General features: G+C 37.9%; 1 protein-coding gene across 1 annotated transcript; it reads right to left on the bottom strand.

Moving 5' to 3' along the window:
- Positions 1–339: 339 nt before the first annotated feature.
- LOC137253952 (uncharacterized) lies at positions 340–1,123 on the bottom strand. The gene is made up of 3 exons (XM_067791555.1): positions 998–1,123; positions 603–941; positions 340–536 (listed from the first exon to the last, which is right to left on the bottom strand). Exons 1-3 carry the CDS (start codon positions 1,007–1,009, stop codon positions 345–347), a joined length of 543 nt encoding a protein of 180 aa, XP_067647656.1. The 5' UTR covers positions 1,010–1,123; the 3' UTR covers positions 340–344.
- Between the last annotated feature and the right edge of the window lie 9,792 nt (positions 1,124–10,915).

The following is a 10,915-nucleotide window of genomic DNA, read 5'->3' as shown; positions in this document are numbered from 1 at the left end:
ACCACAATTGGTCAAACAATAAGAGACCAAATAAAACACTCTCTAATTAATTCCACGTAAAAATTAAGAAAAAACGATTTGTAAAAGCAAATGAATCCATTTAATTGTTTCTACTAAGTGCTAAGTATGTATGTTAAAATTAGAGATAAATGAAATCACTATTCGCTTAATTGCTAAAATCACAAAAATTAAAAAAATTTAGGTACAAACTTTGTTTTTACTAAATGCTAAGTATGTATGTTAAAATTAGAAATAAAATAAATGAAATGACTATTCGTTTAATTGCTTCAAATCAAAAAATTAAAAAAATTCAGATACAAACTGGTTAAAGCTAACATAAAATTTTAATTTCTTCTTTTTCTATTTACACTTATTGCTAGAGACTCTAATTCTAAATTTTTGATTTGTAAATCAAGTGCATGTGATTCTTGATGCAGTTTATGCTTCTCCTCCTTAATGGTCAGCATCCTTTCATGCACTTGCAACAACCTCTCCTGCACCTGCACCAATCGGTCAATCTTCTCCCCCAAATCGCGCTGAAAATCAGACACTCTACTCAAATTTTGTTGGAGCAGGGACAATTTTTCGGCACTCTTACTTACTCGCCGTGGAGTATTGCACCGAGAGGTTACACGCGGTGTAAGGGTAGTAACCGACCTAGATGGACCAGGCAAAGCGCTGGCTGATGCGCTGCTTGTTCCACTATCACTGTTGCTCTCACTATCACTATTTTCGGTGCTGCTTCTATGAGCGGGTGAATTGCCAAAAGTGCGAACGGTACTATTCCCGTCCACTGCGACCTCAAGTCCGGCTGCCTCTATAATCAATTCCTCAGTTGCACTGATGGGAATTTCATTATAAGGACCTCCTCCAGTTTGTCTTTTGGACAATTTGTTGTGGGAAAGCTTCTTCTTCGCCTGATATTTTTGATCTGCGAAAACCTACGAGCAAACATTTGTAAGTATCTTGGTTGCACTTTATATATATATATATATACCTTCCTCCACATTTTGGCGTCTTTTACTGGTGGCCCGTCAGCATTTAAACGCTTGGAAAGCTCCTCCCACAGTCTGTTGGACGTTGCTCTACCTTGTGCGGAATTGGGAAATTTGTTTTTCGCCAAGTTCGGATGTTCCGCCATAAATTGCGCCATGCACTCCTTTTGGTATGGGTTTAGCTTGTTAAAATTCGTCCTTAAATAATAAAATATAGTCCAACAATAATATATACACATATTTTGAGAAATAACTTACATTTTCTCTTATATTTGTGTTAAATTTTTGTATATTTATATATTTGAACTCGCTTTCGGTTGCCGGTTTGTAATCGAATAACAATAAGAACGATCGAGTGCAATTTTCTCTCGTTCACGGTTGTCGCGATACCGATTTACGATCCACAAAGTACGTTCACGTATGTAATAATCCCAAAAAGTGACATTTTACGTGACGGATCGTACGATCACGTATGTCATAATCCAAAAAACAAGTTTTTACGTGACGAATTATACGATCACGTATGTGGCGATTCGGGCCCAGCCTTTCAATCAAACATTGCAAGAGCAACAACAACAAAAGCTACAAATACAAAACAATTAAAGCCATTGCACAATACATTGTCTAATTTCATCAATCAATTTTAAAGCCATTGCACAATACATTGTCCAATTTCATCAATCAATTTTAAAGCCATTGCACAATACATTGTCTAAATTCATCGATCAATTTTAAAACCATTGCGACAAATATTTGGTGAGCTGTATCTAGTATTAATATTATTTATATGTATCTGTATATGTATCAAAATAGATTAATAATTTGAGTTTTGTAAACGCTCCTTTCCGGACATTTTTATTTCTTCCTATAATATAATTTTTGTAGTTATTTCTATTAACAATGTTTCATTTACCATCAAATAATATACGTACATCTACACCACGAAATCAAGTAAACGATTCACTTATTGATTTGGATAATGAAAATTATCAAAATGATTTACCAAATCCATATGTGAATCAAAATAATGAAATTTTTGCTACATCGGTAAAACTTCCCCAATTTTGGACTAATTGCCCTGAAGCATGGTTCATCCATGCTGAAATGCAATTTAGTCGAAAGAACATTACTCAGGAGGGGACAAAATATGAATATGTCATAACTGCACTTCCACAGGATGTAATTATGACAATTGTTGATTTTATTCAAAATCCTCCTGAAAATGACAAATTTTCTGCATAAAAGAAAATTGAACGGCACTCATTAAGTGAGAATGCCAAATTAGATCGAGTGTTATCCGATTCAGAAATGGGAGATCGTAAACCTTCTGAGTTTTATCGGTCTCTAGTGCTACTCTCTGGAGACAATTTTAGCAAAGAAGTTCTTAAAAAGCTTTGGATAAGGAAGTTGCCCAAAAATTTAAGTATTATTCTTACTAGTTCGAGTTTGAATGAAATAAGTGAATTAGTTAAATTAGCCGATAATATTTGGGAAGTTTATAATAAAAATGAAATAGCCTCAGTTAGTAATTTTCCAAATTCTAAAAGCGAAAATGCAATTATTTCAAATTTGGTTCAAACAACTAACATGATGTGCAAAAATTTTGAAAAATTGTCATTAGAGATCAGTGAAATTAAAAATCAGATGAGTCAAAATTATTCAAGGTCCCGATCTTTTAGTAGGAATCGTTTTAGAAGTCCTTCTAGATATCGATCAAAGTCTCGTGACAACCCAAATTGGCTCTGTAGGTATCATTATAAGTTTGGTAATCAGGCTTTGAAGTGCGAACAATCATGCGCTTTTAAAAATAATAGTTCGTCAAACTAAAGTTATCCGTTGTTTCGGCGACAAACAACGGACATTTAGACACCTTTACACGTCGCTTATTTATTTATGATAAAACAAACAAACTTAATTTTTTAATAGATAGTGGAGCAGAAATTTCAGTGCTTCCGGTTTCAAAATCTTCAAGTTCGAAAAAGTCATCAGATATTATTTTAACTGCAGCTAACGGTTCAACGATTTCGACATACGGTAAAAAACTTTTAAATATTAATTTAGGACTGCGTCGCGAATTTCCCTTCACGTTTTTAATAGCGGATATAGCTAAACCAATTATCGGTGCTAATTTTTTGTGTAAATATGGTCTCTTAGTTGATGTTAAACGCAAATGCTTAGTAGATCCGATAACAAGTCTTTCAGTTAACACAATTTCATGTGTTTGTAATGTTTCGCTACCAAAAGTTTTCGCTGTTGATAACAAATTTACAAAGTTACTAAAAGAATTTCCTTCTTTATTTTCTGAACAAGATTATTCACAACTAGTTAGACATACAACAGTTCACAGATTAGTCCCTGAAGGAAATTTGCCATTTTCTAAACCAAGACGTTTAGACCACATTAAATTCAAAGTAGCTAAAACTGAATTCGATTTTTTAGTAAATACAGGGATATGTAGACCTTCTAATTCAGCAGTAGCATCTCCTTTACATCTTGTACCCAAGAAGGAGTTAAATGACTGGCGTCCTTGTGGAGATTTTAGAAGATTAAATGTCGTAACAGTTCCTGATCGTTATCCTTTGCCCCATGTTCATGACTTCAACATGAATCTAAGAAATAAGAAAATATTTTCAAAATTAGATTTGGTAAGAGCTTATCACCAAATTCCAATGGCAGAAGATGATATCTATAAAACTGCAATCACTACGCCTTTTGGCATGTTTGAATTTGTACGAATGCCTTTCGGGCTTAGGAACTCCGCGCAAACTTTTCAACGATTTATTAATGAAGTAGTTAATGATTTAGACTTTGTTTTTACATATATTGATGATCTCTTAGTGGCAAGCGAAAATGAGGAACAACATTTCAAAGATCTTCGCGTACTATTTCAGCGCCTAACGGAGTACGGTTTAAATATAAAACCAAGTAAATGTACTTTTGGCGTAACAAATGTTGACTTTTTAGGAGATAATATTTCTGAAACGGGAATTAGACTCTCAGAAGAAAACGTTTTAGCCATTCGAAATTTTGATCGTCCAAAATCTATTAAGCAGGCACAAAAATTTATTGGTATGATTAATTATTACCATCGATATATACCAAAATTAACAGAGTTTACGACAGTTATCTATGATTTAATTAATAGAACAAATAAGAAGCGAGACAAGATTTTAATTTGGGACGATACATCTAATAAAGCTTTCGAATGCATTAAAGAAAAGCTTGCATCTGCGATATTGTTAAATCATTTTAACAAAGATGCAAAACTTTCTTTAAATGTAGATGCATCCTATACGGCAATAGGTGGTGTCATACATCAAACGTTTAATAATAAGTCAGAACCACTTGCATTCTTTTCAAAGAAATTGTCTCCATCCGAAATTAAATATAGTGCATTTGATAGGGAACTATTAGCTATTTATTTGAACATTAAACATTTTCGTTATCTTCTAGAAGGACGTGAATTTACAGTTTTCACAGATCACAAGCCTCTTGTATTTGCTTTAAATTCAAAAACAGAACGCAGTCCAAGACAGACTAGACATATGGAATTCATTGCTCAGTTTACGAATGACATTAGGTATATTAAAGGACAAGAAAATGTAGTAGCTGATACACTATCTCGTGCGTTTGAATTAGAAGCGCTTAATAATTCGGACATTAATTTAAAAATTTTACAAAGTGAACAACAACAAGACAGTGAATTAAGCAAACTTACCTCAGAGCAAACATTTTTAAATTTGAAACTAATAAAAAATTCCTGTTCTTAACTTTAATATATGGTGCGAAGTGTCAGGAGAAAATCCTAGGCCTTTCATTCCAAACAATTTAAGAAAAATAATATTTGATATGTTACATGGGATTTCACATCCTGGTAGTAGAGTTACACGTCGTTTGATAGTTAAGAAATATTTTTGGCTTAAAATGAATAAAGATATTAATACTTGGTCTAGATAGATTAATACTTGGTCTAGATAGATTTACACGTTGGCCAGAGGCATTCGCACTAAGAGATATTTCTGCAATTACGGTTGTAAATAAATTTTTTAAAGAATATATTTCACGTTTTGGAGTTCCATTAGAAATAACAACAGATCAGGGATCTCAATTTACTTCAAACTTGTTTTCAGAATTAACGAAACTTCTTGGAAGTCATCAAATAACAACTTCTCCTTATCATCCCCAAGCTAATGGAATGATAGAACGTTTTCATAGACAGCTTAAATCTTCAATAATGGCAAGGAATGGATCCAGAGATTGGTATGAAGAGTTACCAATAGTACTTATGGGTTTGCGATCGATTTTTAAAGAAGATATTTCAGCAACACTGGCTGAAATGGTTTATGGACAAAATTTAAGATTACCTGGAGAATTATTTGTTTCAACTACAGAGAATATAACTTCAACGGATGTTTTAAGTAGTTTGCGTGAACATTTTAAAAATTTTAAATCAAATTTGGAACGTTATCAAAATTCTAGTGGTATTTTTGTTCCAAAAGATTTAAAAGATTGTCATTTTGTTTTTGTACGTGTAATAAACAAACATTCCTTGCAACATCCGTATGAAGGTCCTTATAGAGTTATTGAAAAAGATATTAAAAACTTTAAAATTGAAATAAACAATGAAATTAAATCTATTCCTATTGATCGTTTAAAACCAGCAATGATTGATAAAATACAGATACCTAACACAAAAACAAAAAAGAAGGTTACTTTTAATTTATTTAACATTAAATCTCCGGAAGGGGGAGTATTGTAGGGTTATAATTATATTCAACTTTAAATGTACCTACTTTAAATAAATTGAATTTTTTTGTTCTTGTTAATTTTTATTTTTCAATTCTAAAATATTGTCTTTCAAAAATTTTCATTCGGTTGAAATATTTAAAAACGTTTTGTAACATACTTTTAGGAGCGGTTAAATAAAAATATTTTATAAAAATAAATAGTGCTTGTTATTAAATAGTGATTTATATATTAAATACCACAATCATACCTTGATATATCACATTCGGAGCTCAGTGTAATATCCAAAACATTGCTGGATGTTGGACCAATGTATGTAGGGGCATTTCCCCTGTTGGCTCTCTGCAAATTGGTTTGCAGGATGTAACAAAATAGAGATTCGCCTCTCTCGTTCGTATCTGCTCGTCCCCACGAATTGTGGTGCGCATTTGCATCCGCGCCTATGACCAACCACCCTTTGCGCCCTTCGTCCTGTAGTAGCCTCTTGCACTCCATCGGTGGAACCTCCGCAGCATGGGCCGTGTAGCAGGATGCCAGGATAAATGCCTGCTTTTTCATTTGCTTACCTACGAGGTCCTTAGTAGTGTAATTAGGCAGCATATATGAATGCAGCTGTTTCCTTACCATTACTACAGCTCGCACCCGTCCTTCAGTTTGCGCGTCCAGAAATCTTTCCTCCCGATAAAAGCCACGGCTCCGGGATCAGCGCCCGTCAAACGAACCCTCCTCAAGGGTTAGGAGGAGTTCCCTCGATGCCACTTTACTTTGTTGGAGGTTTATCTGTAGGACTCGCAGCACCATTGGGCTGGTTGTCCCCCTCCAGCACCTTCATTGTGACGTCGTCGTCCTCCCCTTGTCCTTTTGGTTTAGAGTGTTCGAAGCACCCTTCAGCCTTTTTTAACTGTTGTGCCGGGTGTTCCTCCGTGCGACTGACAGCACCGTCTGGCTGTTTGTCCTCTTCTAACACTTTCGTGGTGACGTCGGCTACCTCCACCTGTCTTTTTTCCCTTAGGCTTTTGAGGTCCTTTTCGACTTCGCCCACCTCTAGCGTGTTAGGGTTTTTATCCTCGGGACTTCTTTTCCTGAGTCGCATATAAATTTTGCCTGTACCAAAGGACATTTTTCCAAGCTGCGTGTACAAGATATCCTCCGCCTGCTTGTTTATTTGGAAGATGTAGAACTGGCCTTCCTCCGTAAGCCTACATACAGTAAGTACGTTCCAATCCTGTGTCGGTATGTTCGGATTCTGATTCTGCAGAAGTCGCAGTGTATCCTCCGGCTTCATCACGCATGGTATCCATACCTTAACTTTTGGTACCGTGGGGATTTGCCCTTTATCCACCACCTCAAAACGCGCATTCGTGCCTTGCCTTTGAACGTTTGGAACCACTTCCTCCAGCCACCGCAAGCTCGCGATGTTCTCGCACGCTATCATATCACACCATTGTATCATCCCCCCGAATCAAATTTGGAAGGGGCTTACTTGGTTGTTCCCGCATCATCTTAAGCATTAAGCTAATAAGCTCGCTTTCTACAGATCTCCGCCTTTCAGTAGTCATCTGGCCGAAAGGACTGCTACGATCAACCTGCGCCACAGTCAGTGACTGCTTTGCCACATCACTCATCTTCTCGGGAAAAGCCGGAGTCTTAGTGTTAACTCCCTTTGGTACCTCCGAGAAAGCCGAAGTCTTAGCTTTAACTCCCTTTAGCATCTCCGAGAAAGCCGGAGTCTTAGCGTTATCTCCTTTAGGCTTATCTCCTACTTCCGTGGTTGGAACTTCCCTCTGAATCGCAGCTTTCGAGGTAGTTGCTACCTCGCTATTGGGGCCCATCTGTCTTACAACTTTAGGCCTACTTGTCTTATCTATCCGACTGCCCTGCCTCGTGGCTCTGGGACTGGGTCCTTTCTGCCTCTTGAAAGCGGGATTGTCGCCTTCCGCCGAACGTTGCTTCCTCATTCTGCCATTCGACGCTTCGTTCTCCTCGTACCGGTTGCATAACCGAGAGACAATTCTTAGTGCTGCACGGTACTGCGAGAGAGCTCTTTTACTTCCTCTGTTCCGTACCCTTCCCCACTCTTCTACTCCGTTTTCATATGTGTGCTTTTCATTGAATCAGCGTGGAGTTCATTGAATCAGCACTACTCTCGCTCCCCGAGTCCGACGCATCGCTTAATGCGTATTTGTCCTCCTTGACCCTCGACTCAGTCCTCCTCTTATCATCCTCCTTATTACAATTTGGTAATGAGTCGTTCACCTTGGTCGTACGACCACCTGCCCGACAAGGCGGGCTCAGCGGTCCAGTATTAAATACGGGGAAAGAAACGTCAGCCACAGCTGCGCCCCTTATTGTGGTAAGGCCATCACTTACTGTGGTAAGGTCCCAGTTGGTTCGAGTTTCATTAACTTTTCTATAGTTCCGGACTATATACATATTTCCACTTTAGAACTAATTGGTTTATTGTAACTTTCTCGGTAGTTCCAAGCTAGTGTAAAAATTACAGTTTACTTTTTTCTTGTGACTATTTCGTTGCTTCCAAATCGAAAAGAAATTCTAGATGCTGCTTCTGGCACGAAATTAGAGCATTTATCGATACCTCCGAGCCAAAGGGAAAGTTTGGGAAATGAAACCATACTCATAGTCGAAGGTTCTTAAAGCTGACAGCAGTTAATTTGTATATAAAATATGTCTCAAATATGAAAAAAGGACCCAAGCTATAACTAAGTAACATCTTGTTAGCATCAAACTTGTATTTATTTGGCAATTTAGGTCTAGTTCCGAACCAGAAATGTGTATCACAAATTACTCACTGAAAGGATTTCAGGGAACCGCCCACTATTTTTTTATATTTCTGCCAGTTTCAAACTGAAACCCACTTCTATGCACTCATTTTCAGGAAGACCGGTATAATCTATATTGTGACGAATACTTACAACACTAAGGGGTACTATCATCTCTAAGCCGATGCTAAGTAGTGGCTCGAATGCACATCAACAAATCAATCATTATGTCTACCCATATGTCCATACGAGAAGCGGAGAAGAGACGGACAAACACATGAATATATCTTATCTGAGATGCTCCCAAAAGTAGGCAATTATCTGTGTAAGTGTCATTCACATATACACGCGCATATGAGAAGCTATACAGGTGCATCTGTAGTTATAATTTTATAACAGTAGCTAAGTAAATTCTGGAAGCACCTAAAAGTATGCGAACGAGAAATCACAGAGTATAAAAGGCAGCAACAGTAGAGGCACGACAATCAGTTTGATTTAAGATGCTGTCTGGCGAGAAATAGAAGTGTTATTTTGAAAGTAGTCTGATAAAGGCCATTTTGCATTATTGAATAGTGAAGTTATTTATTCAACAGTTTAGTGATTCGAACGTTAGCAGAAGGTTGCAAATAAGAGGAATTGCACTAAATTCGTTACAATTGGTGTCAGAAAAGGAATTTTTGAATGAATTCCGAAGATTTCGAGTACAACACGGACATGGCAAAGTGAAGTGAATTTAAGATCCAGCAATTGAAGAAGGAGTTGGAGAGCCGTGGATTGAATACAACCGGCAAAAAACCCGAACTTCAGGCAAGACTGCGAGAGACAATGGAAGCAGAAGGAACTAACGTGGAAGAGTATGTCTTTCTTCTTGATGGCGACGATACAACAACAAAAATTGAAGAGAAAAACGAAACATCGCAGACAGTTACCAGCACAGACTTGAACATGATATTGGCTGCAATAACTGCTCAAACATCGATAGTGGCATCTCAGCTGTAATCGCAGGAGACACGTTTAACATCCAAGATGGAAGCACAGGAGACACGCATTTCAGAATTGTCGACACAGATTACATCCAAGATGGAAACTCAACTGGAAGAACAGAAGACATATATGGCATCCAAGATGGAAACTCAACTGGAAGAACAGAAGACATATATAGCATCCCAACTGTATTCACAGGAGGCACATATTTCACAAATGACGTCGCAAGTGTTATCTCAACTTGAAGACCAAAAGACGTATATGTTATCTCAATTGGAAGCGCAAGAGGCACCTATATCTGAAATGTCGGCAGAAATTTTGGAACAGGTATCATCAAAACTGGAAGCGCAGGATGAAAAAATGGTTCAATTTCAGGCAGAAGTAGATGATTTAAAAGGTCGTATGGAGCAGTTACAACTAAATCGCGCAGCTGTTTCAGCAAGCAATCCGAAGATAAAAACTCCATCTTTTGATGGTTCTGTTCCTTTCCAGGTCTTTAAGCTGCAGTTTGAGAAGACCGCAGCGGTGAACAACTGGAATGCTGAAGATAAAGTTGCTGCACTGTTCATGGTGTTGAAAGGGCCTGCAGCTGAGATTTTACAAACCATTTCAGAGAGCGAACGGAACTGTTATGAAGCATTGATGGGCGCTCTATAGAGACGATACGGAACTGAACATAGGAGACAGATACACCAAATGGAGTTACTGAACCGCTTCCAGAGCCCTGGTGAAACATTGCAAGAGTTTGCGTCGGATGTTGAAAGACTGGCACATTTAGCGAATGCGGACGCACCCGTGGAATACACTGAAAGGGTAAATATTCAGAGCTTTATAAATGGCATACGGGACGTCGAAACAAAGCGAGCTACATACGCAAACCCAAAGCCACCATTCGCAGAAACGGTATCACATGCTCTGATTCAGGAAACAGCGTCGCTTCTGTGTAAGCCAGTTTTCAAAGCACGCCGTGTAGAGGTAGAAAGGCCAGAGCGGGTAGACGCAATTTTAGAAGCTTTAAAAGGAACGCAACAGAAGAATAATGGTGCAATCAAATGTTTCAAGTGCGGTAACCCAAATCACATTGCTTGTCATTGCAGCAACGGTCCTGGTAGTTCCAACTTGGGTGGCCGTAAACGCAAAGCTGGAGGAGATAAGCAAGAGCGAGTCAGATGCAGGGGTCTAAAACTTGCCCCAGCTATTGAATGTCCTGTGATATCTGTGTCGCAAATTGGAAGGAAATCAAGCAGTCTTACCGTCAGAGGGAATGTCGATGGCAAAGAACGTGTACTGACTGTATATACGGGCGCATCTCATTCCTTAATCTGATCTGACTTGGTCAACAGGAGAGTAAAACCGTTACCTGGAGCAAGGTTGCGTACGGTCACTGGCGAGTATAACCAAGTCCAGGGA

Source organism: Eurosta solidaginis, chromosome 5, assembly GCF_040869045.1.
Source record: "Eurosta solidaginis isolate ZX-2024a chromosome 5, ASM4086904v1, whole genome shotgun sequence".
Taxonomy (NCBI): domain Eukaryota; kingdom Metazoa; phylum Arthropoda; class Insecta; order Diptera; family Tephritidae; genus Eurosta; species Eurosta solidaginis.
The sequence above is the reverse complement of the archived record's forward strand: the minus strand, read 5'-3'. Positions and strand labels throughout refer to the sequence as shown.

Excerpts from the sequence above, each read along its gene's own strand:
- LOC137253952 (XM_067791555.1), bottom strand. Across the intron at positions 537-602 it reads GGTGCAATACTCCACGGCGA|CGCGATTTGGGGGAGAAGAT; the intron begins GTAAGTAAGAGT and ends TCTGATTTTCAG.